Source organism: Periplaneta americana, chromosome 6, assembly GCF_040183065.1.
Source record: "Periplaneta americana isolate PAMFEO1 chromosome 6, P.americana_PAMFEO1_priV1, whole genome shotgun sequence".
Classification (NCBI taxonomy): Eukaryota; Metazoa; Arthropoda; class Insecta; order Blattodea; family Blattidae; genus Periplaneta; species Periplaneta americana.
In genome coordinates this window covers 98,217,729-98,241,201 of record NC_091122.1, presented here as the reverse complement: position 1 = coordinate 98,241,201, position 23,473 = coordinate 98,217,729, and the positions used below count along the sequence as shown (strand labels likewise).

Here is a 23,473-nt window from a genome sequence, read left to right as displayed (position 1 = left end):
AACAGTCCTCCATTTCTCCTGCCATTTGCGTTGCATATTTTCTCTTAATCTTTGTAACACTTCTTTGTAAAACACTGATTCATGCTTTGACTCCGTGGTACAAATTCCTTGTGAACAATGCTTTTAATGTCGAAAAAACAATCATCATTGACGTCACATTGGATCGAACTTGTCTGACTTTTTTGGGCATGGAGATGTAGAAGTCTATATTGCGAAAATTGTTGCATTGTTTCTGGGTCGTATCCATAAATCCATGTTTCATCGCCTGTAATAATCATCTCCATAAATCATAGGTCATTTTGAAGCTATTCTTTAATATCTGTGCCACACGTTTCCTTTTGGTCATTCGAAAGAAAGTGAGGAACGAACTTTGCGGCAATTATTGTCATGTACATCAGAAATTTCCTGCATTCACTACATCGTATCACACGCATTGGTTCTCGGTAAGTCCGTTCACGTTTCTCGGATGAGCAACTTTTCCGATGCATGTGATCATGGCCTTCTTTAATAAATCAATTTTAATTGCTCAACTGTTACTATTATGTGGTAACATGTTCAGTGTCGCGCCAAAATGGCAGACAGAAGACATTTTGCTTGTAGGAAACTGCAAAGAATTATATAATTCGAGGCATTCCCATTACAGTAATACGATGTAGTGAACGAATAATTTCAAGGGAAAAATTGTTCCGGGGCCGGGTATCGATCCCGGGACCTCTGGTTGAACGTACCAGCGCTCTTTCCAACTGAGCTACCCGGGAACTCCACCCGACACCGTGTCAACTTTTCCCTTTATATCCACACAACTCGCGTGGGCTGACGAAATGCCAGAGACCCACATCGAGTGCACACAATCTCGGGTCGGGTGGAGTTACCGGGTAGCTCAGTTGGAAAGAGCGCTGGTACGTTCAACCAGAGGTCCCGGGATCGATACCCGGCCCCGGAACAATTTTTCCCTTGAAATTATTCAAATCTGCTTTACAGGGAGCTTTACCTGAAAGACTAGATTTGTATAATATATACGTCACTGTGCACGTTAACAGAAAACCACAATTCCAAGTCACACAGAGATTGTGTGCACTCGATGTGGGTCTCAGGCGTTTCGTCAGGCCACGCGAGTTGTGTGGATATAAAGGGAAAAGTTGAGACGGTGTAGGGTGGAGTTCCTGGGTAGCTCAGTTGGAAAGAGCGCTGGTACGTTCAACCAGAGGTCCCAGGATCGATACCCGGCCCTGGAACAATTTTTCCCTTGAAATTATTCAAATCTGCCTTAGAGGGAGCTTTACCTGAAAGACTAGATTTGCATAATATATACGTCACTGTGCACGTTAACAGAAAACCACAATTCCAAGTCACACAGAGATTGTGTGCACTCGATGTGGGTCTCTGGCGTTTCGTCAGCCCACGCGAGTTGTGTGGATATAAAGGGAAAAGTTGAGACGGTGTCGGGTGGGGTTCCCGGGTAGCTCAGTTAGAAAGAGCACTGGTACATTCAACCAGAGGTCCCGGGATCGATACCCGGCCCCGGAACAATTTTTCCCTTGAAATTATTCAAATCTGCTTTACAGGGAGCTTTACCTGAAAGACTAGATTTGCGATGTAGTGAACGCCTATCTATATTGGTCATATGTATAGATTAACTACGAAATCATAGCATTCCTCCTATTTTATATGATATTTTAATGATTACTGTGTAGTTGCGTTAAATAATACGAAAAAATGAAAATAAATTATATGAAAACATAAACTAAAGTCAAGTTCGTTTTTATTATACATCTTATACATCATTTTTATTTCTGAAACACTGCTTAGTTAATGTCTGTAAGTTCGAGAACTCAAAATAGATTTTTAATGTTATAACAAAAAATAAAATCTATACTGTCCTCGTTGTAGGACAGTGGAACTAAATGGTTTTAAATATTGTAAATTTAATTAAGATAATGAAGCAATATAGGACTACACGACAAACATCAGAAACACATACCTATCACATAAACTGTTTCGTAGTATGAACTAAAAGGAAGATCACTTGATCCAACTAAAATTGGCGACACCAATTTTAGAAGGAGACAGAACAGACCTTCGGATATAATCTTGTTTATAATTTGTCACTTGTGCTACAGATTAACCTCGTCTTTACTTTGTTTTAAAAATTAATTAACTCTGTATTAGTTATAATTGGAATTGTTTGTATTGCCTGGTTAGCAGTGTCTAATAGGAAGACCTAAAAGACTGTATTTGGAGAGATTAGTAATTGACTGATGACTACTACTCTGATTACTATGAATCTCTCTTGTTAGGTATTAAGTGTCTTAGATTGCCACCAAATACACACATATTTTGCAATATTTACTTCTCCACTGATGTGGAGTAATGGTTAATATGTTTGGCCGTGAAACGAACAGGCTTTGGTTCTAATTCTGTTTGGAAAAGTTATTCGGTTAGGGTTTTTTCCGAGGTTTCCCCCCTCAACTACTTGCTGTATAACTTTTGGCTTTGGACTTCAGATTCATTTCGCCTTCATTAATTTTAACTTCATCTATCATCTTCAATAATTTCTGGCCAACCAGGAGATCCAACAGATGTGTTGCTGTGATTTGCCTACAGATGTCATCTGTCTGGAGGAGCTGCATAGATCCCAGAGAGGTATATTTGGTGCTTTCACAACATGGAGCTGCTGGAGCTGTGTGGCTCCCTCGGACAGATGACACCATGGTGAACCACAATATTTATTGTGCTGCGATCTTCATGTAGGCAGAAGGACGTAGAATGTGATTTGTAAACAAAAGCCATTGATCTGAGGAGACTGCAGAATATCAACAGGGAGACTCCGTCAGACCTGGATACTGTAGCTGAGTCGATAAGATGGCACTAAGTAGTGAATCATGTACTTGCAGGAATGCAGTGCTAAGGATTTCAACAATCGTCCCATAATAAGGAGATCAGCACAATATGCCTCAAGCTGTGTTGCAAGCCTTCAGGCCTTCTTCAAAATGAAAATGATAAATGTACAAGGTGGCCCACTTAATTCTTTCACCTCCGATAGTGCGTGAAATATTTCAGATATAGACAAACCGACAATTACATGTTAAATTACATCGAAGGGATTATCTGATACATGTAATGTATTTTTTGTACATGAAATAATTTTCAAAATATGAGAGTGAACGTTCTTTTTTTAAATGGGAACCTACTATATTTATTCATTATTACAAATGTTGCGCTAGCTCTGTCTAATAACAACTTGCTACTTTACTGACTGTTTGAGTGTCACTGGTAAGAGTAACCATAAGCAATGTCTGACAAGAATCGAACAGAGGGAGGACAATTCTGGTTAGAGTTGTGCATCAATTACATCACAATCACAGTGTACTGTACATTTTAATGTTATAGAAATGTTGCTCACATTGTAAAGTGAGACAATACAAAATAAACACTTATTCTCAGAAAATAAAACACAAATTTTCGCTGTGCAGTCAGGATCATGTGCAATCAAATGCCTAGAAATGATTGACAGGTTAAATTCATTTCACGTTTAAAACATTCATCCAATTGTACAATACAGTAGTGAAATGTAGCTTGACATATCTCCTCACGATGTCTTATTGTTCAATTGTCCAGTACAGAACTGTAGAAATAAGAGTTGTATTGGGTAGTGTACAGTTCTATGGGTGTGTTCGATCTTCAATTACGTCAACATTATGAACCAGACATAAGAAGTGTGCGTGAGTTATTGTTTATGTTTACTCTTACCGGTGACATTCAAACAGTCTGTAAAGTAGTTATAGACAGAGGTAACACAACATTTACAATACAAAACATAGTTGGTTCCCATTAAAAAGAAAAGTTTACTCTAATATCTTGAAAATTATTTCATGTACAAAAACTATATTGTGTGCATCATATGTCCCCTTCGACGTAATGTAACTTGTAATTGTTGGTTTGTATATATCTGAAATATTTTACACACTATCAGAGGTGAAAGAGTTAAAGTGGGCCACTCTGTATATATAGTTCTCCCTACTGTAAATATCTCACAGGTATGGTATACTCGTATTCTTTCCTTTTCTGCTTAATTTGATACTGAGTATTGATGCTGCTGTATTTTCCCTCCGTCTGTTCTGTATCTGGTGCAATGCTCATTTGTTTACAGTCGAGGTAATTGTGATCCTGCTGATTTAGAATAAAACATGTGTTAGTGATATACTTACTAGTTGTTGGTTGGTATGTAATTGTAGCATCTCATTACTTTAGATAAGCATACATTTTTTTACAGGAGAGATTCCTCTAGATTTGTGTTTATCCAAGAGCACATTAACATGTAATTCTGTCAGTTGAAAATGCGGTTGTTTCCATTTTTGTTTATTGTACAAATATATTCTCTCTCTTGTATTTTTATCTCTGTAACAATATACTGATGCACTGTAATGTGCACAACCCATGAAATTTACAGGAGCCAGATAATTAATGACAGTATTGGTCAGGTGTCTGTTATTGTTACTGTGAAATACAGTAATAGGAGGTACATTAACTAAACTTCTTAGTATATGATTAAATGCATTTTAGAAGAAAGAATTGGATAAATTTGGTTGCTGATATATAAAACTGAAGAATTATATAACAGAAAAGGAATACGCTATTAAGGAATGAGAGACAAGGGTTGGTTGCATATTGATGTCCAGTTTCTCTTCTTTCTAGGTCGAGTTGAGTTTCAAATGCACATGTTGGACAAAAAAAGCTGTCTTAATAATATTGAATCATCTTCTCATGTAAGAGTAGGTATAATACTTGTGGCTAGGAGGATGAAATTACAGGAGAATGGAGAAAGTTACACAACGCAGAACTGCACACATTGTATTCTTCACCTGACATAATTAGGAACATTAAATCCAGATGTTTGAGATGGGTAGGGCATGTAGCACATATGGGCGAATCCAGAAATGCATATAGAATGTTAGTTAGGAGATTGGAGGGAAAAAAGACCTTTGGGGAGGCCGAGACGTAGATGGGAGGATATATTAAACTGGATTTGAGGGAGGTGAGATATGATGATAGAGACTGGATTAATCTTGCACAGGATAGGGACTGATGGCAGGCTAATGTGAGGGCGGCAATGAACTTGCTGGTTCCTTAAAAGCCATTTGTAAGTAAGTCAGAAAGGAATTTGGTGAAAAAATGCCACTTAGGCATGACATTATGAATATTGTGTTTCGAGATGTAAGAGAGATGGCGGCATGTGTAATGGATACCAAGCAGCCACAAAATAAAATTAAATTGTCATGTGTCACATGTGGCAAGAAATTATCTTTGAGGAAGCACCTGACTCATCACAACATGTGCCATAGTCAGGAGAGGCCCATCTCTTGTGGTTTGTGTAGCAAAACATTCAAACGCAATTGTGATCTCACAGCTCATAAGAGGAATAAGCATACAACTACACGAGCACATGTGTGTGACATCTGTGATTATGTCACGAACAGTGAAGTGGCCACAACCCTTCACCAATGGAGAAATTTTGGTCAGTGTTCCCTGATGTGTATAGTGTGTGGTCGGAGGTGCTATTCCATGAAGGAGTTTGAGCAACGCGAAAATTTCATACAGGCAGATTGCCATTCAAGTGCGAGAATAATTTCCAAGAAGAAGCAAGTTATATTACCACAAACATGCCAAGCATGCAGACTCCCTGCAGGATGAGAGGCAGTATCAGTGCGAGTTCTATGGCAGGAACTTCAGCTATCGTCAGTCTTCATCATATCACATGCAAACCCACAACAGTGAGAACACATTTTTATGTGATATATGTGGAAAGTCTGTTAGAAGTCATGAATCCCTGAAAGTCCATCATCGGAGCCACACTGATGATGAAAAACCAGATGTTTGTGATGTATGTAGCAAAGCATTTGGCAAGTCTATTTAAAATTGCACAAACGAACACATACAGGTGAATGTCCACACACATGTGATTTGTGTGGTAAATCTTTTACACAGCGCTTTACTCTGATCGTTCATAAGCGATATCACACAGGATACAAACCCTATCATTGTGACATCTGTTACAAGGATTTCGTGACTAAAACACTTCTTAATACTCACCGTAGGTCTCACTCTGAGCAGAGAGATGCAATTTTGACTTGAGAAATGGCAAGAAATATTTTATATTTTGTTTCTGTACAGTTGTCTTCCCATATGACTCTTCAGTTTGCTCAAGTTAGTGAATATGTATTGTATATTACAAAGTGATTTAACCTAGAAGTAAGGGTTTAATAAATCGACTACATGTAAGCTTGGTTTTGGACATCATCTCGTAATGTTAATACCAATGAGTATATGGCTCTAAGGTAGACCTACCAGTTGATATACAAATTACAACTAGGTAAATTTTGAAGTCATGTTGAGTCTACTTTTACATTCAATTTAGTATGTAACTGTTCATTTCAAAACTTTCCAGTTTAAATAACTATATGATTTAAATGGGATTTAATTAAACGAAAAACACGGCAATTTAGATATTGAGGGTGATGTTTAAAACCAGTTTTAATTGCATATTAGTTTTCACCCCCTTACCCCGAGCCGCCCCACTTCGAAATTTCAAATGGCACCCCTATCTTGTGATACTTAAATTTGAAAGAGTATTCAATTTTTAAACTCCCTAGTTATTTGTTTTCGCATCTTTTTTTTTTCTATTCACCTGGCAATCTGGATTGTTGATTAGAGCCAAAGAGAAATTAAATATGCATGATTAATGACATTGTAAGGACAATTTAAATAATAAATTCTAGGCACGTTGAAAAGCGTGAACAGTAGTGGAAAGTGGAAAATACCCACACGAAAGTTGATGAAGTGTCTACTTGTACAATATTGCCAGGCCTGAAGTGGCCGCTCGTTTCGACAGTATGCGTAACATAGATACGGACATTACCTTAGGTTAGGTTACTTAGATTTGGTTTGGTTAGATTAGGTTAGTTTAGGTAGCTTGTGTTACATGGCCTATTCCTGCAAAAACGTCAACCAGACACAAACAAGAAAACTTACGAATAAAAATTAATTAACCATTAAAATGTAAAAGAGAGTAAAGCTACAAAGGCTATTGAGCATTTCATGTAATAGTTGTGTTTGTATATTAAATTATTTGAAAATGGTGTATACCCTTCAAGAGAAAACAGAAATCATCCTTATTGATTGAATTACACAAAATAAACTGTTTTCATCTTAACCTCTTCCCTTACTATATATTTTACCAGTTTTGTGAAAAAAAGTGTCATATTTTTTTATTTTCGTATAGAGGTCATTTAATATTGCAGAATCACTGTACATCACTACTTTTCTTACATACTTAAAAAATCACTATGAAGTACCTAGACAATGGGACTCAAACGAGTTAACTCGGGTTAATAAATTTTGACACATGTTAGCAACCCGAGTTAACTCGGGATAATAAGGGAAGTGGTTAAAATCAACTGACAATAACAAGAATCCAGGTTGCCAGGTGATGAAGATAAATGAATGAAGTGTCTAAACAATTGAATGAATACTCTTTCAGATTTAAGTATCACAAGATAGGGGTTCCATTTGAAATTTGAAAGTGGTAGTGGCTGGAGGTAAGGGGGTGAAAACTAATATGCAATTAAGACTGGTTTTAAACTTCCCCCTCAATATCTAAATTGACGTGGTTTTTTTGTTTAATTAAATCCTATTGAAATTATATAGTTATTTATACTGGGAAGTTTTGAAATGAGCGCTCTTAATTATACCAGTCCGTTTTTTACTTGATTGTGTGAATATTACTGAAAGAATTGTGCCATATAAAGTTTTAATAAATTCAATTTATAATGTCTTTATGTAATATTAATTGGCTGTTTTCCCCCTTATCTTCCTTCACAATTATTATATCCATGTTACACACTTAGTTTTAAGTAATATATTATCTCTTTTAAATGAAATGTCTATCATTGATTTTAAATGGAAATCTGAATTGTAGGGTTAGACTTATATCAAGTATACTGTAGTATAGGACTGGCGTTTAAGTTCATTTCGTTAACAATAACCTATAAATCAAAACTTTTAAAAACTATTTTTTGTTCCTATTTTAACATATTTTGTAATATTGTCTAATGTGTTAGATAGGACTGCCATGCTTTGTTTAAGTCTTTCATGGCATTTAGATGTTAGTGGACATAACAAAGACACTTAATCACACACATTCTAATTTCTGCCCTAAATTTTAACTGTACGAGTGTATAACTTCAATACATGAAATATTATACACTATATGAAGAAAGTTTTGAAGTTCGTGTGAGGTTGACATTGATTTCTGTTCAAAACCTATTTAACTTAAATAGCAATACATACATTTTAAATGCTCTTCGTTTCCATAATATTTTCAGTCTAGATTGTCTGGTTGTACTGTGGTATTAGCAGTTATATCTTCGATAAAGGTTCTTGTCCAGAAATTGCCTATTCTGTTCATGGAGAAATTCAGATTCATGTCCAGAAATTCTCTATTCTGTTCATGGAGAAATTCCTTACAAGGTTGTGTTTAAGAGTTCTAGAGTAGAATAATTATTTTTTCAGTAACTGCTTCTGATCAGAAGCTGAAAGTTATATCTATGTACAGTAGAATCCCTCTAAATGGCACTAAAGGGAACAGGCTATTTCCGGACATGAGATTTTGCTGGATAATTGAATAAATACCATATATACAAAAAATAATTGGTATTTCATGGTGCCAAATGTTGAAACTGCAGCCATGTCAAGCTTATTTCTATGTCACTTGCTGATAACTGAATAAACATAAACTGTGTGGATTTTCCTTATTAAAACACATCACACAACACAAATAATATCCTAATTTTAGGTTCGAATGTTCACTGAAAATTAAAGTTTGTGTGAACTTCCTAATGTGGCAAAGTGACGGCCAGACTGTGGCAATATGGCAGATTTAATCTTCCTTTTTTTCTTTCCCAACCAAAAGTGCTGTTGTTTTGGTATTGCTGGTTACGAGGGATTTTACATTATCCATATATTTATCTGACTCTTGAAATTATGATGTTGTAGGTATATCATAGCTAATGCGTGGTAGAAAAAAATAAGCACCAAAATTTACTTAAACTTTTTGGGCCGTATTCGTAGACATTTTTAGCGCGGGCTTCCAGTGGATGATCGTTTTTCGTATTTATAAACCAGAGTTAGCGATAGGATATGATTTGAATTCTGTACTAGTAACCAGTGGATAGCCGGAGCTAGCTTAGTACGCTCCTAGCGCTTGCTGCGAAATGTCTATGAATAGCACCCTTAAAGTATATAATGATGCATGTAGATGTTAGGTTTATAAATGCTCAAAATAAAGGGACTAGAAGACAATTGTATAATGTATCTTTCGTTAAATCTAGGTTCCTTTGTGTACAGTTTTCATTAATTTATTGTTACCATTTTGTGAATAACAAAGAAATTATAATATTGCTACAGTAATGTTTTATTATCATAAATAAATGGAGGTGTGCTGACTAACAACTCAATATTTCAATCTGCATTTGTACGTCAAGGACGTTTTCTAATGTCACTTCATTATAAGAAATATGAATGATTGCCCTTGTTACCAAGCTTCGGAGCAATTCGTGATATCTTCTTTTGTTGGTTGGTTAACATTTCACTGGAAACATTCTCTTAAGTGACATTAATCGACATTGTTCGTAAGTTAATTTTTATTTAATATTATAATTACTCGTTTATTTGAGAGTTGCTATTTTAGATTGCGTACTGTGTTTCATTCTGGCTCTTGCTCCAAAAGTTTTAATTCCACGTTCTTGAGCTTCGTAGGTATATGAGTATTATTAGAATCTGTTTTTAGTATGTTATATAATATTGTTTCAGAAACAGAATTTTACCTTGACTATTTAACTAGGAAAATTAATTTTTTTAATAGCGTAACTGAAAGGTCATTGGGCCTAATCCTTGCCAGGAATAAGAATAATAGTGTAACTAATTGTTAAAAATTTCTTTGGGACAAGTGGTACTTTTGAAGTTTCTTGAACAATTTTGTATCTGAAATCTCATTATAGGATACATTTTAATGACTTAGTAGTAATCACCGCAATCTGCTGTCAAGATGTCAGCAGGAGTATTTCTGCATGTTAAGTTTCACCCTGAAATACTTGTTACTGCGATTGTAATTCAGTGATGTTTGCAGAGCCGATGTTTAGTATGAAGATCTTTTCAGTTTATTGCTCAGAACAAAAGCAGCATCTGTTACTGTTAGATGATTGGCTTAACATTTGATGACTATTTGCTCTCTTGTATAAGGAAATGCAGCCTGCTTAAGAGAAATGTAAACATAAGATGAACACCATGTGGACTTAAAATATTACATTATACAGTATGATTTACAAAATTGGCAATTCTGGTTGTAGTCTCCTTACATTACGTTTCTCTTCTTTCTAGGTCAGTGCAACCTCGTATTGGGATCAAACATGGTAGAGGCACAGGCCATTACACAATGATAGGGAGCAAAGGAGATCCTAGTAATGTGTGTCATTTGATAAGTAAATTCAGCTCTGCTGTGCAATATTCTCAGTCTTGCCCACCCATCGAACATGAACTGAAAAAGGCATTTCTGCAATTGAATTCTTCTCCAACTTCCTCCACGTGTTTTTCTGACAAGCAGCAACAGTATGTTTGTAAGCTGTGTAGCAAAGAATTTGCTTCGAAGAAGAGTTTAAATAGTCATAATGTGTCTCACACAAAGCCATCATTGTCTCGAACTTCAGGACAACAGTTGCTGAAATGTGATACCTGCAGCAAGGAGTTTAATTCCCGGAAAAGATTGAATAGTCACAAAGTGTGCCATAGTCTGAATAGGCCTTTTTTGTGCAGCATGTGTGACAAATCATTCAGACGGAATTGTGAACTCAATACACACAAAAAGCACAAGCATGGGACTGAACGACGTTTCCTATGTGATGTCTGTGACTACACTTCAAACTTAAAACAAAATATGGAACGCCATAGGTTGCGGCATTTCAATCAATACACTATGAAATGTGATGTTTGTAACAAAGGTTTTTATTCCACCACTGAATTTGAAGAACACAAAAACATTCACACTGGCAAGAAACCATTTGGATGTGAAATATGTACAAAGACTTTCCCTACTAAGAGCAGATTGTACTACCACAAGCAAACAAAACATCCTGATCCTCAGCAGGGCATCAGACACTTTCAGTGTGAGACATGCGGTAAAAGCTTTGGCTATCGACAATCATTGGCACTGCATACGAGATCACATACTGGAGGGAACACTTTCTTGTGTGATATCTGTGGAAAAGCAGTCTCAAGTCGGGAGTCCCTGCGTAGTCATAGACGGACTCACACAGGGGAAAAGCCAAATGTGTGTGATGTCTGTGGGAAAGCATTTAATAAGTTTGAAAGCCTGAGGGTACACAAACGCACACACACAGGTGAACGTCCACACTGTTGCAGTCAATGTGGAAAGTTGTTCACACAGCGTTCCTCACTCATCATACACATGCGTTACCATACAGGTCTCAGGCCATACCAGTGCATCATCTGTAACAAGAATTTCGTGACAAGGACCTTATTGAACAGTCACTGTAAAACTCATGGGGTGTAGTCTTTCAGTCTCATGGCTGTGATGAATTATTTTTTCTATTTCTATTGCATAATTTACTGTTATTTTTTACTTTTTATTACAATATTTCCAGGTTTTTCTGATTGTGTATTTGTGCGTGTGCATGTGTGGAACTATGTGTGTGTTTGTGTGTGTGTGCGTGTGCATGTATGTAGGTAGTTATCCCTAAGGAAGTCTTTTGGGACCATGTACCCCAGTATTTTTACGAAGGGTTAGCTGTTGCCTTGGTCATTGTTCGTCAGATCCCTGAGATCACCACATTGGCAGCATGACAGTGATATTTACATTTAATTTTATATATGACAATGAATGAAGAACTGGTAGAATTGTAACAAGAAAGAGTGGAAGTGCTCTAAGGAAATGAACACAGTCTTAAATAATTCTACTTAACTCTGAACAGGTATTCTGTTTTTGTCATAATGTAACATAATTTGAGAGGAATCAATGACAGTGACGAGTGATCTTAAAAATTAGAACTACACTATTTTGTTGATAATAAAGTTATATATTAAAATAGATGCTTTATCCATAATTTCAAAATTCTCGTCAGCCGCAATATTACATGACTTCTGGACTACACCTTGTTCTCATTGTTGAAGGTTTTGTTGTCTTTGCAGTTGTGTTGTAAAATTTGTATTCAAATGTATTGCATAAGACACGGAATATGTAATTTTATCTCAAACTTAGTAATATCCATTCCCGGTGTTCTTTGTAATAAAGTCCTGTCTCCTTCCACATGCCTTTTATGCTGCAGTATAAAAAAAAAGCTCTTTGAAGGTATTGCGGTGTTACAGTGTAGAACAATTTTACGATACAAATAATAATAATAATAATAATAATAATAATAACAATAATAATAATATTGTTGTTATTGTAAATGCATTAGATCTTGTATATTTTTTAAAGTATTTTGTGTTCTGTTTTTGAAAATCTGGCTTCTCGTTTGTTAATCTCTTATGGTAATTAATATACAGTAATATACAGTTTAATTTGATTGATTTGCCCATTTAACCACATTGTAATCTTTTATTTTCGTGAAGGATCAGTCTGGTGTTCTTACAAATGGAGACTTATTTTTATGCATAATAATAGGTACTATACAACATTTATTATCACTGTGGATGGATTACATTCTATTTCTCTTGTTTCTAGGTCGTCAGGGCCTCTCTGTCTTGGGAGCACAGATTCAAGCAAGATAGCATTTTTAAATTTTATTTCTGTGAGTTCACCAGGAGGGAATTTGCCTCTAGCGGGTGGTCTGTTAATTCCTGTGAAATTGATTGAGCCAGTGAAAATTGCATCACTGACAACAAACAATAATTCGTCACAAGTCAATAATATTTTTGACCAAAGAACTTCATCTTGTGTAAGAAACATAAATATTGTACAAGGCATTCCTGTTGCTTCCTCAAAGAATGTTTGCAGCCAATGGAATTATAACAGTATTTCGCCACAAATCAGTTACCTAGTTAGTCAAGGGACTTCAACATGTGTTAATAACACTTCTATTGTGCAAAAGAGTCCTGTTGTTTGTTCAAATTATATTAGCAGTCAGAGAAATTCGAATCATATTTCTCCACAAATCAATTACATATTTAGTCAAGCAAATTCACCACATGTAAGAAACACAAACATTTTGCAGGGAACTTCTGTCACATGTAGAAACGATGTTCACAGTAAAGGTAATGCTAATAATTCGGTACAAATACATGATACAATGAAAGAAGAGCTTTCATTGCTTGTTAGGAATATAAATGCATCTCCTGCTACCTGTACTGATAATACTGATACTAGAAGACATGCCGATATTCGTAGTAACTCTGAAAAGCAGAAGAACTTTGCTGTTGAGTTCCCAGAAGTCCATCTTAATAATTCAGTTGAATGTGAAATATACAAGTGTGATATTTGTGAGAAAGAGTTAACAAGCAAGAGGTATTTACGGAGCCACATGGTATGTCACAGCAAGGAACGACTGTTTACATGTACCTTGTGTAACAAAAAATTCAAACGTAGTACAGAACTGGCAAGCCATGTAAAGAACAAACACACAAGAGAGCGTGACTTCACTTGTGATATATGTGACTATGCAACCAACAACAAAACCATTCTGGAGCGGCACAAGATGAGGCACTCGAAGCATTACACACTGCAATGTGATATTTGTGGTTGGGGCTGTTACTCCAATACAGATTTGGATGAACATCTGAATTTCCACACTGGGGACACACCATTTGAATGCGATTTGTGCTCTAGAGGATTCCCTTCAAGGAGCAGGCTGAAATACCACAAACAGATCAAACACCCTGATTTAGATAACAGCCGGCAGTACCAGTGTGAGTTTTGTGGCAAGGAGTTTGCATTTCCACAATCACTGACCTTACATATTAAGTCACACAAGGGGGAGAACACTCACCTCTGTGACATCTGTGGAAAAGCAGTCACAAGTTATTGGTCACTGAAAGCTCATCGTCGCATCCATACAGGCGAGAAACCAAATGTGTGTGATACATGTGGCAAAGCATTTAACTCAACTGCAAGTTTGCGTGTACACAAGCGGACACACACAGGCGAGCGGCCTTTCAAGTGTGATGAGTGTGGTAAGTCATTCACACAGTGTTCCACTCTCACTGTTCACAAACGGTATCACACTGGACACAGGCCTTACCAATGTGATATATGCAATAAAGTCTTTGTTACAAGGACAAGATTAAATCTCCACCGCAAAACCCATGGAAACTAAGAAAGTTACGTCTTTATGTGGAAAGATGTATTATGGATTATTAGTATAAGGGAATCATTTGAGGTAGGCCCTACAGGTTTTTGTTTTTTGTCTATACATGACATTCTTAAAAGCTTTCTGCATATTTTCTTTCAGATCTGATATGTTTACTCACAGTGCAATGTAGTGATATATCTACTCTTATAAATGAAGTGTTTTGAACTGTATTTATTTCTTTTCTGTTCTTCATGTCCAAAACCTCTGTATACGAATTCATGGAGTCATGTATATGTCACATCATAGAACATTGTGTATTTTGCATTTGTAACCTATTTAAGGACTACAATTTAATTAAAGTATTTCGTTTCAGAAATAAATGTATTTTACTGTATATCATTCACCTAATACAAATTCTGAATTGAATTGAAACTGACAGCAATTTCGATTGTTATTTGTCCTTGAAAAGAAAGTAATTGCAAACGGTGTTTATAACATACAAAGTTCGATTTCCCATTACGGTTTCTGTATGTTTGCTTTTATCTGCAAGAAATTTATTGAATAGTATCTGAACTCGTAAATGATCTCTCTTGAAGTCATGTCCTCTGTACTACATTACCATGGTGATAATGAGTAATTCTTACAAGTTGCTGTCCAGTAGTGTATCAATGAGAACTTGGGTTGGGTATTCTCCGATTAAAATTAATGTCAATATATTCTAGAACCACAAACATTTAACACAGATTCTGTAACTAATTCACCACGTATAATAATCCTTGTTATTCTCTTTATAATGCAAAAAGGGATATTTAGTCGCTTAATAAACCTTGGCACTTTAAAGAGGTGTAGATTGAACTTTCCATTAGTTTTAATGAATAAAAGAATTAGTGTGTGAAAACAGGTTCTGTCAGCAATAAAAAAAGATCTAATCAGCACCTTTCTAAACAGTCCACAATCAATGAACAGTTTACATAGTCTCTTAAAAATACTTTCTATATTTTTATTTTTCAAGATAATTTGAAGATGATTATGATGTTGATGATGATGATGATGATGATGATGATGATGATGGTGATGATGATTATTAAAATCTTAGGCAAATTTCGATAGAAATATATGTGTTCACCTGCAACAATATTGTAATGAGAGTCAGATAACATCTCAAAAACATTCAAGTAACATAGCTTTTAATTTGTGTTATGGCTTCACTACTTAACTGTATATCTTTGTCTTTTGTCTGTTGTTTTGAATTCTATCGTTCACATTCTACAAACACTTTTTTTAGTTATTTTAATGTGGTATGTTCATGAATGTATGAACATCAGGTTTCATTTTTTGGAAGTATACCATTCTTTCCACTTCCTTGTTAGAAGATAATATCAACTGTGCATACCATTCTTTTACTTCCTCGTTTTGAAACATCGGTAGATTTTTTAAAATAAAGTTCTTATATTCTGGTCTTCGTTTCTTCAAGGTGAGTGGTGAAGCAAGATAGTGTTATAATTAAAATTAAGGTTTATGAATTACAGTTTGTTCAACCAATAGGGAAGAGCTGTTGTGAGCGCATGTAACGAAATCGTATTTGAGGGGATCAGACAAAGGGATGCAAGTGCATTAAGCTTAGTTTTGAGAAAACTTTTGTCAAAGTTAAGAAGGTATAAGAAATTCTATATAAAGTGTAGGTTCGTTTTATTTTTTATTATGGTTACAGAAGATTAAAATTACCTGAAACTATAATATGAACTTACATATGATTATTTATAACTGCCTGATATTAATAAAAATAATGGAACTAATCTGGAATTTTCTGAGAGACAAAAATGTATTCTTAGATGATTTTTGCTTTTGTTACTGTTCATCATAATCTTACCCTACTATTTGAGCTCCATTTTTCTCATTTTGTTGTCGTCTTCATCAAGGTCCACGGGTAATCTTATTGCCTTTACCTCGTGTGGAAGAGATTGATAGGCTGATGAACAATTAGAATAAATGGAAGTAGATCCATGAGATTTCTGTATTTTGCGATCTCGATCTTTAGTGGCTCTTTGTAAAGTGGCATTAGCTGGGCTTGAAGAGGAATCCTGTTACTCTGCCATGCCATGCCAAGTGCATGGGATTTCATATCTTGAAGGTTGTCTTGTAGTAGAACTGATATGGCGAATTGTTCTCGAAATGGAACCTATTTGGCCAATTTCCTTCACTGATTTCTTCCTGTATTTGTTCATTTCTTTAGTTAAAAGAGCCAGTTTTTTCATTGCTATTTTTACTACCAAAAATCACTTGCTTGTCCTGAGAATTGCTTTAATCCAATCTCTGGGGACAAAATCGAATGATGCTTTCCCCCCCCCGCCCTCACATCCCCACCACATCAACATCTTGATCACTAAAGGAGCGAGACCAGAACCCAGAAACTTAGGGCCACTAACTGTTTTTGTCACAATGTAGTTGTTCTTGTCTTGGCCCCCTGTATTATCACTAAAAGCCCATCTTGTCTCAGCCTCCCCAAAGGTCTTTTTCCCTCCGGCCAATGATAATAATAGGCCAAATAATTTAATTGGACCAACTACTGTTTTCACTTTTATATATTGCAACATATTTCATAAACTTTTTATTGCCGATATTTAACATTTTCAAAAAGGGGGGGGGGATTTGTACACAATCTTCGCATTCAGTGAAAGTTTTGGCATCATTTTTCTTTGCTTACGGATTTTTGTTTGATTGCACTGTGTTAGGAAAGCAGTCTGAAGATCCCACGATTCCGTTCCTCAAAAGTCATCAGATGTTGTTTGTCTCAATGCCGTTGAAAAATGTTCACTACATTTATATCTGCCCTGGTTATGAAATACCTATATTGAGCGAGGGCGATTTATTACATTTCTATGACCAACCTACTCTTATTTCTTTCCACTATTTCTCAGCTCTTTTCCTTTGTCTCTCTTTCATTCTGTTAGTTTTCTGCTATGTTTCCTAGCTTTTTCTTTATCAAATTCCGTAACACATACAATTATTTAGCAGAAAATATGCCCTCTGCATTGTTTTTCTTTGCCTGATTTAGTTTTTGAAGCTGATTGTTTGTTAACATAACAATCACAATCAAAGTAATCATACTTATCAGGAAAAAGTAACATTCCAGCAACATAATCTTAAAGTTTTACAATATTGTCACATATCCTAGAGACTTAAAATAAACAGAACTACAAAGGCCTACTTGCTGTGGTTATCATTCATGGTTCCGATAATTATTTTCCAAACATAAAGCATTTTCTTGCTTTTGATTGTGAGAAAATAATACGATAAATCATCTCAAACACACTTTTATGTAACTAATCACAGGCACATAGATATACTGTGCACTTGTATCCCTTTGTCATAAACATTTCTCCTGTTATTTGTAACTTACTTTTCCTTGACACAACCAGAGATCAGAACTAGTTCGATATTTACTTAATATTCCTTTGCCAGATTTCAGATGCTTCAACTAACCAAAGATACACTTAAACTCATTTTCCACCAATTTGTCACTTGTACCCCTTTGCTTCTGACCCCCTCATTTGTACAGTTTGCAGTCTTAAAAAAATTGTCATTAATGTTAGGCTGTTGGTTATAAATGTTGTAAAATCGTAGGACAGTGGAAATGATTGAACTTTTTCTCATACTGAGGACTAATGAATTTTTATTTTAGACGCACACACATGGGTATGAGATTCATGAACGTAGGAAATGCTGTTTGGGGATTTTTTTTTTTTTTTTTTTTTTTTACACTGATAGTCATATTGGTTAATGTCAAGCTATTAACAAAGGCTGATTGTTCAACTTATCACATCATTTCTTCATTGAATAACAGTCGCCTATGCAAGCATACTTGAAACTCCTCGAAAATAAATGATATAGCTGTACCATGTAGACTGTAATATGATGTACTTACCACACTGCAGGTGGGGCATCAAAGACTTCCCTGATGCTCAGGGGATACTTGCTGCTACACGTCATGCATCAGTCAGTCAGACTTAAGGATGCCTCTTCTATTTTATTAACATGCTCACAAATCTTTTACCACTCAGTTTATAATGTTACGGAACATTTGAAAGACATAGAAAAACATGATTTATTGCATAATGTTACTGATTCGACTAGCACAACTGCTGGCATATCTGTATGTATGTTTGTATGTCTAAGAAGTTTGGTTACAAAAATAATAGAAGATTGAAGGCAAGTTTGCTACCAAGCTAAGGCATGTCTGGATTTTTCTACATCTAAAGATAAATCGGGTGAAAGAAATAAAAGAATAGAGAGATTTATGATTTTATAGAGGGACAAATAAGACGTTTAATTTCTGGATTTTACGCTGTTAGGAAGACCATCTCTGTGATCAGTAACTAACAAAGGAACAGGTCGGTGGCTATATCATCGTAGGTGAAGTTCAAGATAAGATTAAGAAGCAACCAGGGATTCATAAACTAAAATCATGTGTTGTGTCTCACTCACAGGGACAGATTAATGAACAAGAGGACATAGTTCTACTGTATTCCTTACTAATGAGGAATCAGCATGTAAATAAAATATGGTATAACAGGTTTTCAAAATGCGATAAGGGACAAGATGAGGTCGATTCTCGAGCTGTGATATTTATCACAAAAAAAAATGTACATAACTTAAGAGAATCCTATATGCACAGTGGCATATTGCTGTGTGCGTGGTACAGCTATAATTATTATTATTTATAATAATGATAATGGTAATACAGCCATTCATGTTATCTTGCTCTCATTGTAAATTTGGCTTGGAAATTGTTGGCTTCATATTAGAGTATTGGTCCTGTTTAAAATTTCTCTTCTTTCTAGGTCCTCAGAGGATTGCATTGGTGATAGTACTACATGGAAAACAAATGCGTATAGTTTAGTCAAGGCAGGGAAGTGGGAGAAACGCGCCTCTCTCACAGAGGCAGGTAAAAACTGGAAAGGACAATCGATTACAATTCTGTCCTCTGTTTTTAAGTGTATAACTTGTGACAAAGTGTTTGCAACAAATAAGAGATTAAAGAACCATTTAGCCACACACAACCAAGAGCGCCCATTCTCTTGTGACGAATGTAATAAAACATTCAAACGCAAGAGCAAAGTGAGTGAACATAAGAGGAATATTCACCGACGAAGGAAGGATCACATGTGTGACATTTGCGACTATGCCACCAATTATAAGACAAACCTGGAGATTCATAAAAAGAGGCATTTCAGTCAGTACACCTTCAAGTGTGAGGTCTGTGACAAGGGATTCTATTCCAGGAATCTTCTTGAGCAGCACAAGAACATACACACAGGCAAGAGACCATTTGAATGTAATATTTGTGGTAAAGGATTTGTGAATCGCAACGACTTCTACTACCATAGAAAGACAAAACATCTGGCATTGGAGGAGGATTCCCAACGTCATCATTGTGAATTATGCAGTAAAAGTTTCAGCTTCCGGCAGGGACTTGTTGCACACATGAAATCACACACTGGGGAGAATCAGTTCTTGTGCGACATCTGTGGTAAGGCAGTTACAAGCCAACAGTCGCTACGTGCACATTGTCGCACCCACACAGGCGAGAAGCCAAATATATGTGATGTGTGTGGCAAGGCATTCAACAAGTCAGACTATTTGCGTATCCACAAGCGGACTCACACTGGTGAGCGTCCACATAGTTGTAATGAGTGTGGCAAGAGCTTCACACAGCTTTCCTCCCTTACTATCCACAAGCGTTACCACACAGGGTTGCGGCCCTATCAATGTAGCATCTGCAATAAGGATTTTGTGACTAGAACCCGACTCAATTCTCATCGCAAGTGCCATGGAGTGTAGGTCCAATGAAAAAAATTGGTTAACAGAATTTACACACTAACTGCTGAATAGTAATGACCACAGATTATTTAGAAAGTGAAATTAGAAATAGAATTAGGGCGTAGTTGTGAATCAAAATAGCTCTGAGCATCAATAATGGACTGTTTTTTTTACATATAAAAGATGAAGATAAAACTCCCCAAACCTTAACCAATAATTAAAGAAATTGACTAGGAGTTACATTTTGTGGACTCCTATCCCAAACAATCAACATCTTTTGAAGCTAAATTGTATATGTTTTCTATTTGTAAAATATCTAATAAATAAGGAGCTGTTTCATTTTCTTGCAGTCATATATCTATCTTGTTGCAGGGACTTTGACTTTCATAAAGATAATGAAGCAAATTAATTAATTAATTCATAACAAACTTATAATTTAGCGGTTAAACTTGTTTGCTACATTCAAGAGAGGCAAAGGTGTATTAAGTTAAGGCCTTATATATACTTTTTTTTTTTTTGTTGCAATTTCCAGAAGTACTTTATGTTATAGGACTAATATAATTTTCTGATAATAAAGGTTGCTTAAGTTAGATTCCAGTTATGTTCTTTCTATTGTCATGTTTAAAGCATAAAAGATCTATCTGTTTAACCTCCTTTCTCTATTGTTTTATGGCAATGCCTTGTGAAAACAGGCATCAATAACCAGGATCAGACATAGAAAGAAAATTGATGAATATATTCCATTAAGGATACTTTACTTTCTTCTTCTTTGGTTCATAAACTTTTGAATGTAGCCATCGCTTGTTTTCATTGATTTGAATGAATAGTTTAATTCATTCGTTGGTTAGTTCTTGTTCTATCTTGTTGTCTCCTTCCACATCCCTTAAATTTTCGGTGATTATATGTAAAAGAAGGGAGAAATTACATGGGACTACAGTGGATTATTATTTCTTTCTAGGTCTTCAGGCGTGCAGAGGATAAACTCATTAGCTCAGACAGTAGTTCAGCAATTGTTAAAATCACACGTCATTGTCACTTGGCTAAGAATATAAACAAGTTACAGTCTTTTAATGATAATAAGAACTTTCAAGAATACTGTAATATATATAATTTGTCACATGCACAAGTTGATCTGTATGAGAAGGGGAAAAATGTATAGGTATGATATCTGCGGAAAAGTATTTCATTCCACCATTGCTTGATTTCCCATGTTAGTCACAGTAAAGCTTGTCCATTCAAATGTGACGTTTGTTATAAGCCTTTCAAGCATAAATTTGAACTGACATCCCACAATAAAGTTCACACAATGAAGGTAAAAGACCAAATATATAATATCTGTGGGTTTGCATCTTACTACAAACCGAACCTGGAGGACCACATAAAGAGGCACTTTCTACAATACAGTGTTAAATGTAATGTTTGTAGTAAAGATTTCTATTATAAAAGTGAACTGAAGATGCATATGAATGTTCATGTTGGCACGGGTTTCATGTATGTGAAAAATTTTAATTCACATAAGGACCAGCATTCTGATTCTCCACACTTCTTCCATTGTGAGTTATGTAACAAAATTTTCAGGAGAGGAATTTGTTACTGATGCATATTAAGACCAATGGTAATAGCAGTATATTTCTCTATGATCAAATTGACAAGGTATTGAAGTACCAGAATTCACTCACAGCTCACAGGCAGATACACAAACGAGAAGACCAATGTGTGTGACATCTGTGGTATGGCTTTTGGCAAAGCTGATCATCTATATGTACACAAGTGTAATTATACCGAGGAGTGTCTACATTCGTGTAGTGATTGTGGACGAACATTCACACAACATTCCTCTTTAATTGTAGCCTACTTAAACGATATCATGCAGCAATTAAGCCGTACAAATGATCAGTCTGCAATAAGAATTTCGTAACCAAACATTCCTCAGTACTCATTACAAGAGCCATGAAACATACATATTCTTTGGCAGAATAAATTGTTATTCATTGAACTTCTCATTTTATTTTCTTCTCTGTGAAGTTTTTTGCCACATTATTCAATAATTATTATTTCCACTGTAGTTAACTGCATGATTCAAAGTAGCCAACATAAAAATAAACATGCTATTGTGCCATGAAAGTTACTTCTATTACGACGATGATGTTGGAGCATATTATTGATTTGCATGAACTGAAATGCTTTATCTCCAGCAACAGGATTCCAACTCGTTTAATAGGCAACTGAGAGGATACAAGCACATTTCTAGAAAGTATTATGAAGAGGAACACCATTTTTCTCAATTGAGACCAATCTTTAGCTTCTGTTTTCGTGGATTCTTATAGGCCTAAACATGAACTCTACGCGTTTCCATAAACAACTTGAAATATCTGTATTTCTCTAAGTAATTTCACTTAATGAGAAATTATTTCAATTATTTATTTTTGTATTTTCGAATAATTCTGCATCTATATAAATAGCAAAAAGTCTGAGCTACCGGTACTGCATAATACAGTGTTCTTCCTAACTTGGTTCATGGTAATAATGTTTCATCTTTTAGGGTTGGAACATGTATTTCTGTTTCAGTAATCAATGAGTGAGTGTACTGTGTATGTATAACATAAAGTCTACGAAACGATACCTACATAGAATATTTATTTGTTAGTGTATTTATATTTTAATTTCTTGAAATATGGCGAATTGATTACTAATCCTTCATTTAACTGTGAGTGTTTTCAAGCTAAATGTTTCGCAGTTTTGAGTTTGGACTGTGGCTTTCACCTTGCACTAATCTGTATTGAGGTAATCTTAAAATGGTTTATATGAAGTCCTCAAATATTCATTTACGTCTTCATCTTTTCTTCCTTTGGCATGACATTCTCAGAATGGTGTGCATTAGACTGAAATGTTTCTGGATGGATTAATATAGATGCATTGAGACCACAACGTTAATCGACATGCTGATATGTCAATACCTTCATGCAGTGATTGATAGACGTAATTCATCAGGAAAGTATCTCATTTTAGGTTTCTCTTGTTTCTAGGTCATTGGAGGATCCCACTGCTGGGCCTTGCGTACCTCCCTTCACAAATCCATACACAGGTACCCTGCTTGGTCCAATTGGTGGGCAAGTGTTCTCACTTATCCCTGGATCAAATTATAAGTATGTTTGTGTTCTACCACCCCTAGTGCTGAAAACTCAGCCTGTAGTCTCTCCAGGATATAGCATCCAGCCTAATGCACATCCAAGCATTCAGTCTATTCAGATAAATCAACCAAAAGTTGATTTGATAAGTCAGGCCAGCACTACGGT

At 35.6% G+C, this 23,473-nt stretch overlaps 2 protein-coding genes across 2 annotated transcripts in view; both read left to right on the top strand.

Moving 5' to 3' along the window:
* The window catches only part of LOC138701530 (zinc finger protein ZFP2-like), a 581,888-nt gene that overhangs the window by 219,765 nt on the left and 338,650 nt on the right, over positions 1-23,473 (top strand). The window lies entirely within an intron of this gene.
* LOC138701534 (zinc finger protein 681-like) lies at positions 2,938-23,197 on the top strand. Its single transcript, XM_069828533.1, has 2 exons — positions 2,938-4,037; positions 12,794-23,197. The coding sequence occupies exon 2, from the start codon at positions 13,359-13,361 to the stop codon at positions 14,379-14,381; it is 1,023 nt and encodes a 340-aa protein (XP_069684634.1). The 5' UTR covers positions 2,938-4,037; positions 12,794-13,358; the 3' UTR covers positions 14,382-23,197.